The sequence below is a fragment of the Lobosporangium transversale genome (assembly GCF_002105155.1).
Source record: "Lobosporangium transversale strain NRRL 3116 chromosome Unknown BCR41scaffold_23, whole genome shotgun sequence".
Lineage (NCBI taxonomy): Eukaryota > Fungi > Mortierellomycota > Mortierellomycetes > Mortierellales > Mortierellaceae > Lobosporangium > Lobosporangium transversale.
In genome coordinates, this window is record NW_019029001.1 from 37,489 (window position 1) to 52,149 (window position 14,661).

The 14,661-nt window shown below is 45.1% G+C and overlaps 2 protein-coding genes across 2 annotated transcripts; both read right to left on the bottom strand.

The window, feature by feature from the left end:
* Window positions 1-115: 115 nt before the first annotated feature.
* Window positions 116-10,115, bottom strand: BCR41DRAFT_355415 (hypothetical protein). The gene is made up of 6 exons (XM_022024472.1): window positions 8,728-10,115; window positions 8,574-8,633; window positions 6,901-8,472; window positions 5,883-6,787; window positions 814-5,165; window positions 116-697 (listed from the first exon to the last, which is right to left on the bottom strand). The coding sequence occupies exons 1-6, from the start codon at window positions 10,100-10,102 to the stop codon at window positions 313-315; spliced, it is 8,649 nt and encodes a 2,882-aa protein (XP_021880391.1). The 5' UTR covers window positions 10,103-10,115; the 3' UTR covers window positions 116-312.
* Window positions 10,116-12,007: 1,892 nt separating this feature from the next.
* Window positions 12,008-13,133, bottom strand: BCR41DRAFT_292302 (calponin homology domain-containing protein; the record flags this gene model as incomplete). Its single annotated transcript, XM_022020365.1, has 2 exons — window positions 12,008-12,160; window positions 12,915-13,133. Coding segments are annotated over 2 exons (372 nt in total), but the record flags the coding sequence as incomplete, so codon positions are not given.
* Window positions 13,134-14,661: the final 1,528 nt, after the last annotated feature.

A 14,661-nucleotide genomic window follows, 5' to 3' on the forward strand; every position in this document is an offset into this window, starting at 1 on the left:
AGTGATTGAATAAATGAAAAGAGGGAAGAATGAAAAATGATGAGAGTTACGAATAGAAAAATGTAAAAATAAAGCTTTTTTTTCATGCAAGAGAAAGAGCTTGTGGATGATATTGCTCAACAATAATAATTTTTATTTTTATAAATACGTATAATTATTTCGCCCTGTCATTTTGGGAGACATGCACATAAAATGGACAGCATGCATTTAGAGAAAACCCTCCGCATGGCTCGCCCTTTCTTTAATTTCACGCGTCCTTGATCGCCCAATTATCTTTGTTGAATTGTCAATAACAAGAAATAAAGCTCTCTTTCAAATGGCAACAAGTCCCTCGCCAGCACCATTCTTGACAAACTTGATCGTCTTGAGCGCTAGATCATCACTTGGCCGAATAGCATAAACTACTTCCTTCTTATTCCTCTTGGATGTCTCTTGAACATGGCTGCTGCCCTCATGGCTCTCGACACCACTACCGCCACCACCAATATCACCGCCACTCATTTGACTGTGAGCTGATAGACTGTCTGACGACCCATCCAATCCTCCAACAGACGTGTGGTTCGCCGGACCCGACTCAGTCCCACTAAGAACAGGGGCCGAACCACCAAAATGGTACATCGAGACTGACGAGTTGGATGCTGAAAGCAATTTGGCTTTGGCTTTCCGCTGCTCAAGCGACGCATGATCTTCCATGAATCTATAAAAATAAAAAAATAAAAATAAAAAAAAAAACAATAATAATTTCAGTTTAATCTCCATATACCCAAATAATAAACATTTATAAGCAATAAAACATGTCAAACAGCCACTTACTTGGACAATTCACACCATCCTCCTCCGATTCGGACCATGACCTTACGACTTCTCAGGATACGGCAGTAGCAAACCTTGGGCTCAATCTCTCCAAACACATATCGTCCCACCTGTCCATTGTATTCATCAATACCATTGTTTTCAAGCTTTGACACATTCAACCGATTTTGACCCTGATCTCGGATCACCTTCATAGCTCGTGGACTACTAATATCTATGCCATCAGTGCCTCCTTCATACCCTCCATTATCAGACAACCCACTCAATACAAGACTCGAAGCCGAGTCAGATCGACTTCTAGCCATCCCTCCACCAGGTGTATTTGCACCCGTGCTGTTGCCACTTGCAGATAAGTAAGGGCTTTGACTATCCTTCACCCTCTTAACCTTCATCAAGAATCCGCTCGCATTTACCACACGTGCCACTTCAACATCCAATGCATTGTCCAGGTCAGGTTTGTAAACCATCCGTTGCTTACTTGTAGTTGATGAATTTGGCACATCTAAATTGCCACCGTTGCTATTATTGTTCTGAGCAAGCGAGGGAACCAAAGCCATCGCTTCGTCATTTTTGTGGACGACAGAAGGGCGTCTCTTGGTTTCTTGTGAGAACGTAGCCGACATGCCATGGAGGCTGGACAGACTTGGAGAGACGCCAATATTTGTGTATTTCTTGGGCGTGCTCACGTCTGTTTGGCTGGCTGTGGCTCGACCCGGTGCTGTACCCGAACGCATTCGACCGCTTGTTGTTGATCGTGATGTACTAGACCTACTTCCACCGCTAGCTGTTGAGGGAGGTACAGGTGGCCCACGCGACACGATGTTACCGGTCGAGAAACGCTTTTTTTCAGATGATTGTTGACCAGATGAAGAAGGTTCCAGAGGCGTACCTAAATTGGTCTTGGCACGATTGCTGGATGAGATAGTGGGCTGCATCACGCTGGGTCGAGACGACAACGACAGCTGGCCATCGAGGGGATGGACTCCTGATCCTTGGTTCAACTCATTACTGGCAGTACTACTACCAGACCGACCTACCCGAATACGGTCCAGCTCCTCCTTCTTGGCCAAAGCAGACTTCTTAAGCCTTTGCCAGTGCTCAGTCGTTATACCATAGTTCTCGTCCAGACGCCAATCATTTAGATGGTCGGCCATGTTTGAAACCGCGTCCAAACGCTGTTCAATATCTTGTGTGAATCTGTCCAACTCCTTCATCAGACCACAGTAATTGGCTTCCCATTGCTGAGCATCCTCCTCACTCAAGGATGAGAGCGAAAAGGATCGACGCTTCGCTGCCCGTGAAGCACGTCGTTCTCTTGATATGGCGGTAGCCCTAGAAACAGTCGTTGCAGGTGACATCCGAGGACTAGCGATCGGTGATTTGGCATTATGTATAGATGCAACGGATACAGACGATGATGATGTCGAAGGTAAGCTATACAGCGATACGCTAGTAGGCATACCACATGTAGTGGACAGCGTCAAGAGGCCATCAGCAGTTGAAAGAGCCTTGGCCATCTCATCACAGAGCATGCTGGCCTCATGGATCAGACCCATAGCGTCTCGTACTCGATCGGTCTCCTCAACCTCTTTACGTTGATGGTTACAAGACTCTACCAGTCGACTCATCGACTCTGCTATGAGCCCACGCTGCATGGCCACACCGACCATTCTTTCATGGTGTCGCATTTGGCTACGAGTGCTAATGCCTTGGTCTGAAGTATTACCATTTTCAAGACAGGCTTGCTCTTGCTCATTCTGCTCGTTTGCAGCCAAGAGCATTGCATCAAACCGTTCAACTTTGGCCCGGAGAACATCACGAATATATGCTTCAATCATTTCTAGACGGACTTGACCATCCTTGGACTTTATCAAAGTACCATCAGATCCCATTGCCAAAGACAGAGCTGAATGTGACGAAGGCACATAGTCAAACATTTCTTGAACTTCACGCGAGACCCTAGTAATATCCTCCAGAATCTCCTTTCCAAACCGGCTCAGTGCTTTAGCCTTGACAACTGGGATGGTGCCATTATCTGCTGAGGACCCCCGACGACCATGCTCTCCTAAATCTGTACCGTTCAAATCTGAGACCTCACTAGCATTTCCATCCTCAGAATTCATCTCGTCTAGAGCAGCTGTTTTGGCCAAGAATTCTTGCTTGAGTAGCTCCCAGTCTTCACGAGTACGCTTCGTGCGCTCTTGTACTGTTTGACGCAGAATTACACGCATCGAGATAGGTGGAGTTCCTTCTTCCTGAGTAGTTCCCGCAACCTGATCAGTGAGGTCCAAGGCACTCGTGTCGGGATGATGCAGAAGCATAAAGTCGCTTGAGAGATCATCATAGTGCTGGACAGTTCCACCAAACGCATTCATTTTCTTTTCTAAAGACTCCAAATGGTGGGTCTTCCAGTCCTTGGTCTGTTGACGCTTCGCTTTGTCACCCAAGTCTTCATTTCTGCTAGACAGGAACGGATCCAGCTGTGCCATGGATTCACGACAGGCTGTGATCCACTGTCGAATATCCTCTGTAGCTTTGCAATGAGTATAGAATTTGGCGGCAAGCAAAGTCTCGAAACAATCCTCCTCAATATACACCTCTAGCTTTTTTAGAGAATCACGAATACGTTCCATTGATCCTTGAACTCCGGTCCGGATCGAAGAAATATTGCCATCAGCGTCAGCTGGCTCCGGCACCGTAAGCATATCGAGATCAAAGGCCATCTGTTCAAGAGCCGGATATTCTACCTCTTGAAGAACTGAAAACTGGTATTTGCCATCCATACATACTTCATTCGCAGCCACAACTACAGCTTCTAGTGCTCTACTGTTGAGCGCAAAACAACTTGATCGCTCCAAGCTTCCTAGTCTAGCCTTGACAGCATCAATCTGTTGAGCAATGGCAGTCTCAACACGGACGAGATCAGCATGGAACTTGGCATGGAGCGCAATTTCTTTGGCGGTCTCGTGGATTATCTCCATCTGAGCCTTAGCAGACTTAATACGATTTGGAATCTTGCTAAAATACTCTTCAAAGTAAACTCTATTAGCATTAAGGATGGCTTGATGATCAGCTTGAATATTTGAACCAAGCCCCATCGCATTGACCTCATCAGCACGAATTAAAAGATCACGAGCCTGATCTTCTACATCCTTAATACACTGCTGAAGTGCTTCTTCTTCAGGCTGGAAAGCGTCCCAGTGCATCCACCGCAGAGCTTCGACGCGCCTATCGAGGCGCCCAAGCCCTTCTTTCTCGAAGCGAACAAGGTTATTATATAGGGCTAACCAGTGGTTCATATGGTTTAAGATCGTAGTATAGCCATTAGAATCAGCCTTGAGGGATGACCAAGCGGAATCGATGGCTTCAGCATGCCGCTTATGATCGGCTACATACTCTTCGCTGCTAAAGAGAGTGTCTAGTGTGTCCTTAAGTTCGTGATAAACTGATTCTTGGTTCGAAAGCTCCTTGCCAATACGCTCTGTCTCCGTTTCCAAGGTCTTGACCGCATTATCTAGAGTACCCTCATTCTTGGCAATGTAACCATAGGAATCCCAGAGCTGAGTCAGTCCTTTGATTTGATTATCGGACCACGTCAAAAACTTGTGCTTGGATGCTTCAAATTCTTCGACAGCAATAGCCCGCAGGACACGTAACCTCTCCGACTCCTTTTCATGAGCAATCTCTTTTTCAAGCTTGATGCGTTCTATTACAGTTTCCATATGACCCGAAATCATGGATAATTGCTCTTCGAAATAGGCTTTGTTAGCATTCAGGACCTTATGGAGTTTCGCCTGTATGTCTACACCAAATTTGATGGCGTTGGCTTCATCAGCACGAGCCATGATCTCGTGAGCCTGCTTTTCAAGGTCCATGATACGCTGACGGACTGCTTCTTCTTCTGTAAGGAAAGCATTCCAATCCATTGATGGCAATGCTTCAACGCGCTGTTCAAGGTGACTAAGCTCTTTCTTAAAGCGGTAAAGGGCATTATGAAGCGCCAACCAATGGTACATATGGTTTAAGATCGTAGTATAGCCATTAGAATCAGCCTTGAGGGATGACCAAGCGGAATCGATGGCTTCAGCATGCCGCTTATGATCGGCTACATACTCTTCGCTGCTAAAGAGAGTGTCTAGTGTGTCCTTAAGTTCGTGATAAACTGATTCTTGGTTCGAAAGCTCCTTGCCAATACGCTCTGTCTCCGTTTCCAAGGTCTTGACCGCATTATCTAGAGTACCCTCATTCTTGGCAATGTAACCATAGGAATCCCAGAGCTGAGTCAGTCCTTTGATTTGATTATCGGACCACGTCAAAAACTTGTGCTTGGATGCTTCAAATTCTTCGACAGCAATAGCCCGCAGGACACGTAACCTCTCCGACTCCTTTTCATGAGCAATCTCTTTTTCAAGCTTGATGCGTTCTATTACAGTTTCCATATGACCCGAAATCATGGATAATTGCTCTTCGAAATAGGCTTTGTTAGCATTCAGGACCTTATGGAGTTTCGCCTGTATGTCTACACCAAATTTGATGGCGTTGGCTTCATCAGCACGAGCCATGATCTCGTGAGCCTGCTTTTCAAGGTCCATGATACGCTGACGGACTGCTTCTTCTTCTGTAAGGAAAGCATTCCAATCCATTGATGGCAATGCTTCAACGCGCTGTTCAAGGTGACTAAGCTCTTTCTTAAAGCGGTAAAGGGCATTATGAAGCGCCAACCAATGGTACATATGGTTTAAGATCGTAGTATAGCCATTAGAATCAGCCTTGAGGGATGACCAAGCGGAATCGATGGCTTCAGCATGCCGCTTATGATCGGCTACATACTCTTCGCTGCTAAAGAGAGTGTCTAGTGTGTCCTTAAGTTCGTGATAAACTGATTCTTGGTTCGAAAGCTCCTTGCCAATACGCTCTGTCTCCGTTTCCAAGGTCTTGACCGCATTATCTAGAGTACCCTCATTCTTGGCAATGTAACCATAGGAATCCCAGAGCTGAGTCAGTCCTTTGATTTGATTGTCGGACCATGTCAAAAACTCAACCTTCAAGGAATCAAACTTTCCTATTGCTATAGCTCGCAGGGCACGTAGGCGTTCCTCTTCGTCAAGCCGCATACGTTCTTCCAGAGCAGCCTCAAGGGTTTTTGATTGCTGTTCCAATGAAACGAGCATGGCTTCTGCCTTAGCATCAAATTCATAAAACTTTGAGGAGATGTCACGATCAAGCTGTTCAATCGTGGATCGATTTTGTTTAACGTTTTCTTGAAGTCCATAGAGGGACGATTCGCTACTGAATGTCGCATTATCGGCTACCAAAGGCTCAGATAGGGACAGGACTCTGTCATAGTGTACTTTCAGTTCAGACTCTTGCTTGTCAGCAGTATGGGATTCCAGGAATTGAACCTGCATATCCTTCTTGTGCTCCGTCTTTTCGTGGACTCCTTGATACAGCTTCTCCAATCTGATATTGCGTTCTCTAAGCTCTTCTTGGGAAAAACGTGAACACAGTTCTTCAGCCGTGAATAGGAGATGGTCCACATTCTTCTCCTCTACCAAAGAACCTGTTGTTGATGTTGTTGGTTTCCCTTCTTCAGAGGAATCAACGTCCCTCTCGTCGCCTGAAAAAACTCTTGCTACTAATATCGTAGCCTCATTTACCCATTCCACCAAGCTCGAGGCGTCCTCCAGGTACTGGGTTTTAACATGGATGGCCTCATTCTGACTCTGTTGGATTGCCTCCAGCTTTTGTTGTTTCCTCATGACCTCTCTGTCGTGTAAAACCTGGTTGAGGGTTTGATTAAAGTTTTCGAGGCGGGTCCGACAGACTTGGATGTGTCGACGCACCTGGGAGTTAATATCTTCGAATCTCATCCTTGATTCATCGCTAGAGGCATCTACTGGATAGCAGAGTGTAGCAACGCCTGCTTCAAATTCCGCACCTAATGCACGAATCTTTGCTTCAAGTTTTTGCATACCTGAAGCAAAAAAAAAAAAAAAAAAAAAAAAAAAGAATAGAATAGAATAGAATGATTAGAGCAAATATAACAACTACAGGTGCCCTTTTACAACAATTTTGTGATCCACTTACCCTTGTCACCATCAATAGTAATTTCGTTGATATTAGTTACGGCCATGGCAGCAAGATCTGCTTTTAATTGAGAAAGATCATTCATACGGGCATTCAAACGCTCGAGGACTCTGCGTTGTTTTACCACCTCGGCACTATACATGATTTTGGACCATAGCTCTTGGTATTTTTTACCAAGACTAGCCTGTTGATTTTCAAACACGCCAGGAACGGTTCCTCTGTCAAGATACACCAAGGATCCGCAAAAATCTGTCCAAGTCTTTTCCACGCTGGGCTTAATTTGATCCTCAAACTCCTTCAACTGTCCTTCAAACCCCAAAACTTTGGCATCCAGGCGACGAAGTAATTCCTCAATAACCGCAGACTCTGTAGACCCATCCATGATACTGCTGCCATCTACGCCCGTATTAGCTCTGTCATCCTTCCATTGCGCTTGATCTTCTACAAAATTTGCAACAGCGATGTCAAACGTTCGGCACCAATCCTGCGCATCCTTCAGCTCCTGCTCCCAAGCTGTTTGTTTTTGAAGGCATTTAAGCTCATCAGACTTGTGACGTATGTCTGATCTGAGGGACTGGATTCTGCTCTCAATCAACTCTATGGCATTTTTAAGCTCAACTTGCAACTGCCTTGAGTGAGCTGTAGCAGACAGAAGCGTTTGGTTGATAGTATCCTTGGAAACTTGAAAATCCTGCTCTTTATCCCGAACAAGAGCTAAAACCTGCTCTAACTCGGTCTTCAATGCGTTCAACTCTTTGAGCTGTGCCTCCAAGTCTGCAAAGCCTCCTTTGTCATTATGATTGTTGGATGAATCGACGGAAGAAGAGAGGATGTGAAAGCCATCGTTTGCATTCATACCCTCATTGGGCCAAGACTTGAACACCATTTGCATACGTTCATTCACTCGCTGTATCTTCTCATTTGCAGGGTCTAGCCATTGCTTATGGCCTTCCAGACCCTTAATGTAGGCGCGCAAGCGATCCTGGTAACGAAGAAGGCTCTTGTAATCAACCAAAAGGGGCTCCAATGAGTCCTTTAGGCTCTCCGTGTTGGTAAGGCGGTTCCTCAACGAGACCTCCAAATCAATCTTGTATGCCTTTAGGGCTAGCGACACTGTTGAAGGAGTCTTATCTGATGGTCGTGGGCTGGTGGAAAATATGCATTTGAGATCCTCAGTAAGCTTTTCAAAATCCGCACATGCTTTCATGGCTCGCACAATCGCCTCAGTCGTGGCTTCTCGCTCAGCTCTGAGCTCGTTGGCGATGGCGCTCAGCCTAAAGTCAAGCTCATCATGTTTCTCGAGGTATGAGGCGACTTGAAGAGCATGCTCTGCAAACTGACCAGCATGCTCCAGATGGAGAGTGAGACGGTCGTATTGAGCCTTGAATGCTATCAGCTCGTCTTCCAGATATTTGGGCATAACCCTCTTTGGCATGGATATAGCAACTGATTCTTTCAGTAAGGTAAACGCATTAACAGCTTCGTGAAACCGTGCTTCCTTCTCCTTAGAAGCAAGAGAAACAAGGCACTGGATTTGCTCCTGCAGCCGTCCTGCAGCCGTATGGTCAAGGCCTTTTTTTTTTTTTTTTTTTTTTTGAAATCAGATGAGGTATTAGAATATTAGTGTGAATAATTTGTATATTATAGAATCCTTTTGATATTTCGCTTCGTACCTGCAGTGTCTCCGCTGCGCTCGCACGGCTTCAGAATCGCGGTGTACTCACAAATGGCGTCTATTGATGGTAACAATAGACCATAGTAGAATAATTAATAGTTAGGCGATTATGCTACTTTTTTTTTTTTTCTTTTTTTTTTTTTAATACTTACTTAAACAGGAATCCTTCAGTGCATCAACTTCTGCTGTGGACTCCGTGAAGTGTTGCGCCCAGAGCTGACGCTTTCGCAAAGTATCAAGTAGGCTTTTGTCATCAGCGTTCATTGCATAAATGTCGTTTAGATGCTCCGTCAAATTCTTAGGTATAACTTCTGCTTTCCGAGACCGCCTTGCACGGTTTACATCCAACTTTTCAAGTCCACCAGCGGACTCAACTGCCTTCTTAAGAACTCCTTGCAGATCTATCAATTCTGGCAGGCGTGTGGTCTCAAATTCTTTGAGTCTAGACAAGGTCTCTTCGTTTGCCACCTCGGCACTATGGATATAATCCTCCGTTTTTCTCCAAATAGCTTCATCAGGCGAAAGAGAATCTAGAGCAAAGATATCCCGAACAATAACTTCTCTCTCCTGGTCATTGAGATATCCTTGCAAAGAGTCAGTACAGTTATAAAATGCTTCCCAGGCGAGATCCCATTGTTGCTTCAATTCAAGTCGACTCTGAAGGCGCTCTTGTGTCTGCTGAATTGATATCTGAAGCGATGCAATGTCCTCAAGGAGCTTTGAACAGGATGGATCCTGGACCAAGTGACAATAGACACTGTCCTGCTCAAGAAGAACATATTGGCTCCGTAACTGATTCGATCGATGGCCCAACTCAATAAGATCATCACGTTGGCTAGGTTCTAGGTCCTCAAGTGCTGTAAAATCTGCCTGCAATTTATTTAAATCGGAATCGAGAGCGACCAATGAGGCAGCCAGCTTGCGACATCCTGTCATTGTGGCCGAATCGCGTTCGCGGTCCCCTCTTAAATCTTTGGTCTCCTTCAGTAATCTGTTGACGCTCTGAAGCTTGTTCTGAATAACAGTCGAATCCTGTTTCAGACTTGAAGTTGCAGACATGGTCGTGACAAGTGCTCCCATCTCTACAAGGCTTACATGCTCACTCTTTTCAAAATTTTCAATGGCCTTGCCAATAGAAAGCACCATGGTGGCAAAGTCATCGAAAGGCTTTGTGTCGTTCAAACCAAACCCAGTCATGGGTGCTGGGCCTTGAAGTTTAGTTTTGAAATTTTGCAAAGTTGCTTGACAGGTCAGAGTGAGCTCAAGGAACTCTTTCATTTTTCGGTCACCTTTGATCGCTTCTTGTTTTTGCTCAAAGTAAGTCCTCAGGTTTCGGACCACAGAAGTAAGGCCTGCATGTCGGTTCTGGACTGCTTCGCGGACAGTGGGTTGACTCCGTTCATTAGTGATGGATAAGTCCAAAGTGTTGAATTGCTCTTCCACCTGTATAACAAACACTTCGATCTCTGAATCAGGTTGCCTCATCTCCCACTTGTTGATGGCTGTAGATGCTTGCTCAAGCTCCATCAGGGTAGTGCGGGCTTCCCAGAGATAATCCAGAACGCGCGCAGCATAAGCACAGTGTTCTGCCTCCTTGGGTAGCAGTTTCTCGACCTTTTCTAGATTGCTCATCACGCCTTTCATGAGCTTCTGCACGGCCTTGGTCGTTTCTTCAGCTGTCACATCTTGTGTTTCAACCACGCTTTTCATCACAGCCTTGGCTTGCTCATCTAGCTTTGCAAACCCACTAGAACGGAACATAGTCACCTCTGATTGTTCATCCTTGAGTTCGCCTTCAAGTTCATCAATCTCGGCTTGATAGTACTCAAGGTCAAGGTCCTGTGAGACGTCTCTTGTTATATACTCTTTGACGGTTGTAGCCCCATTCCATTGGTCATGTGTGACAAAAATAGGGACCTCAATGTTCGCTAACCACTCCACACTTTCACCAATCCACGCCTCCGAGAGAACAAAAGAATCAAAAAACTTCCTCAGCAGGCGGTCGTTCGCTAGGTTTTGCTGCGCTTTTTCGATAACAATGCCCAATCGAGGCAAGCGCACAGTGGTTAGCTCATTATTGAGAGCTGTTAAGTGCTCTGGTGCAGTGTAGTGGTGGACTTTTGGATCCATAAGTGCGGTCAAAAAATCGACATAGGTCTTGAGCAAGAAACTAATGGATGATAGACTGACATCTTGTTGTTCAAGCACATGTTTTTCACATCGCTCCTGAGGCGTTTCATGTGAACGCTTCTCTGCAAATGCCTCTAACTGCGCCTCGAATTTTGAGATCTCGCCATTGACGCGACCGATCTCTTGAGAGCAATCAATGATCCATTTGATCTCCTCTGCTGTATCCTTTCCATTGACAACCTTATTGGTGAGTGAAGTCCAAATTGTTTCGAGTTCCCACCACTTTTTGTCCATTTCGCTAATCTGCTCTGGGGCCAGATCCGGATTTTCATACTCAAGCAGTTCCTCGCGCACGTCGTGCAGATGTGACATGATGTGTTCTTTGATAGCCTGCTCTTCCTCTACAACTTTGATGGTTTCCATAAGTGGCTCCAAGTCCCTGACCCTGTCCAACAGTGATGTCATATCGGGAGATGGAGGGAATGCAGTGTCCTGCTCGCGAACCCAGGCCGTGAGCTCACCAATGCCTTGGTGGTACTCGGCCAGTTTTTCTCCCAGCTCTCGCTGTCTCTTCTCCTGTTCTTCAGGATCAGCCTTTCCTGTCTCTGTGTCAGAATGGTCGCGCTCAGAATCGGATAATACCGAGGAAGCTGATAGTATGTCGGCATCATGTCTACTGTGATCTGACGATGGATGGTCCATGCCTACACCTGAGCCAGCATTGGCACCAGAACCAAGATCGGCCTCACTACCTTGCTGTTGTTGCAATAACTGAGACTTTTCGCGCTCATGCTGTTCTCTACGAAGTTTTCGTTGCAGGCGCCTCTCTTCTTCCTCTTCGCGCCTTTTCCGCAGAGCTTCCTCCTCCTCTCTTGCGCGCTCTGCAGCTCGAACAGACCAGCCTTCGATTTCCATTCTTTTCAACCGGATGCGCTCAAGCTCTTCCTCCTCTTCCCGCTTCCGACGTGACTCTTCGGCCTGTAATCGGAATCGACGTGCTTGCTCGTCCTCTCCCGCCAAGGCTAAACGTCCATCCTTAGCCTGTAGCCGCAGCCTGTGGAGTTCTGCAGCCACCGCTGGATCCTGCTCCATCTGGTGTTTAGACATGACGATGTAGTATTCGGTCACATAGGTCATAACCGATCGCTCGTCTGGTGTTTCAACATCAACTAAATCTTCTGGTTCCAGTAGCCGAGGGACTTTCATCTTTTCCAGTCCAACCTCGAATGCCGTTGTCAGTGTCTGACGCCATTCGTCGCTGGTTTCAAATGGCAAAGGAAGGATTGAAGAATAAAATTGGGGAAGGAATTCGGGGTCATGACGATGGATCAAGGCTGCAAAGGCGAGTCCTGTCCGCCAAGATCTATGAAAATCTTGGATGGGCGGGATGACATCTGAATAATCTTCGAGCTGGTATCGGACCCATCGTAGAAGTGCTTGTTTAGCATCAACTTGCTGTGAAGTTCCTTTCTTCTTGCCCTTGGTGCCGTCATCGCCTTCCTGCAACCCACGAAACACATGGATGCAATCGAAACATTACCATCAATATTCACCACCGTAGTCAAGTCGGGATGTATTTGAAATTACAATATGAACAATAACAAAAACAATAGAGATATACAAATAGAAGATGGATAGATTAATAGATCAGTCAATCATGCATTTTTTTTTTTCTTCAATGTGCAAACAAAGCTGCACGAGCGGGACGGGAAGAAGCACTAATGATCCAATATTCCACCTAGTGATCAAACAGACATTTGCCTCTGGATGGTCAAAGCAAAGCTGGAAGTATTGCATGTGGTTTTTTTTTTTTTTTTTTTCGCATGCTTTCAACGGACAGGATAGAGGAAAGTGGAAGCGTTGCACATGCAGGAGAGGATAACAACAACACCATAGCAGAAACGCAGACGCATCATGACAACAGAAACAATATGCACATGCCAAGAACAGTTATCGTAGTAACTTCAGGCGCACATGCAAGTCTCACTGGCAGATGCGCGTGAGTAGTATGAAGAGAAACCAGCATACCATATCATGACCACTCTTATGTTCCAACTCAGATGCCCATTTGGCGCATCATGCGCGACTTCTGTGGTTCGCCACTCCCATTACTCTACTTCCACAGTCCATTACATTACCATCATTATCTGTAGTAATCCCTAAAATATATAATAACATTGTGAATGGATATAGTGAATCAGCAACTTACAAGGATATCTTCCGTGGCAAGAAAGGGGTATAGGTCAGTCATAGTGTTGGCGATTTGCTGGATTTGAAATCGATAGATGATAATCCAGAGTAGACCAAGGGTCAGCTTGAGTTTGCCATCGACAATGTCTTCAGTACCGATCGACCCCAGGGGCTCATCAGTCCTCTCCTCCAGGAACTTTAGCGCTTTAGAGACATTGGCTATTTGGTGAATCCGCATGTTGCCTCGCTCGGGTTTGAGTGGTTCTTTTGAGACCTCCTCCAATAATGCTACCAGTCGCTTACCATCCCGCAAGTCAAGTTCAATTGAAGTCATCGGTGTATAGATGTTGCTGATTGTTGATGTTGTCGTTGCTGATATTGAGGGTGAGATGGATTTAGTTGATGAACTTGTGCCAAGGTTGGTATTATTACTATTGTTACTTTTATTATTATTAATATTATTATTTGCAGAGGCCGCAGCATTAGCGAGTTGGACATTGACCCATCGCATGAATGAAGTCTTTTGGGTGTTGAGTTGTCGAACCATGTCGTCACCTGCGTCGAGATGGTGCGGGTGTGAAGAAAGCGATTGCGCAGAGGCGGTGTTATTGAATGAGACGCTGCTGCTGAGATTGTTATTATTACCAAACTCGCATGCCGAGCTGCTATTGAGACTACTGCTGCTAAGGTTGTTGGTACTCTGGCTATAAATACTGTTACTGTGAAGACCACTGCTGCCTGTGTTGTTGTTGGCTCCATGGCTAGCCGACTGGAGCCGTTTGCTCTTGAGGATCCAGGACATTTATGCTCTGGGTTATAAGGAAAAGAAGGGAGGGAAGGAGTGCAGACAGAAAGAGCCTGATGTTGCTTGCTGTGCTCAAATATTCTGTCAATGTGGAGTAAAGAATAAGAGAGAGAAAGAGTAAGTAAAAAAACAATGATTATGATGAAGTGTGTACAATACTGAGATGATGCAAGACAGCTACATGTTTATTTGAAAGATGTGAGAGACAGGGGAAAGGTGATGGAAACCAAGGGCAATTGAACGAGACTGGGCCTCCAGACCATGGCATGGATAAGTATAAAATAAAATGGCATTCTTCTGAGCATCGAACTCGGGGAAATGAATTAAACTTACCTTTATTTTTTTTATTTTTTTTTTTTATTCTTCCTTTTTATTTTATGTCATTCGAAGGAGACACAGCAATGATGGATGCAATGGTGCATTCAATTGAATAGGTGGGTCTAACAGAGATTGAACCAGGTTAACAGGAAACAAACAAGAAATATTAGAAGAAGAAATGTTAGCAGTGGGAAAGTAGATAGATTGAGGAGGTCATCCATGGATGGACATAGATATCATAGGGGAAATGTGTAAAATGGGGTTGTTTAAATAATCCTGACACACGAGGTAAATGAATAAACTATAACCATATACCAGAGTGGAGTAAAAAAAAAAAAAAAGAAATGAAAAAAAGCTTGACTACGATCAACCTCAAGAAAGAAAGAAAGAGTAAAGAAGTGAGCCAGTGAAGATTAATAAGACTCTCGCTCCCTTCCTGTCCATTTACTTGCTTGCTTTCGGTACTATGTGAGTTGCACTGTAGACAAACGAAAGAATGGTATGTACAGGGAAAAAGGTGTGCACTACATTATTCTTGTACCAATTGGTTATGACATACCCCGTAAAAGTGTATGTTGTGTGGTAGAAAGAGTATGATACAGAGTTAGAATAAGTGAAATATAGAAGTAACAAATGCAATATG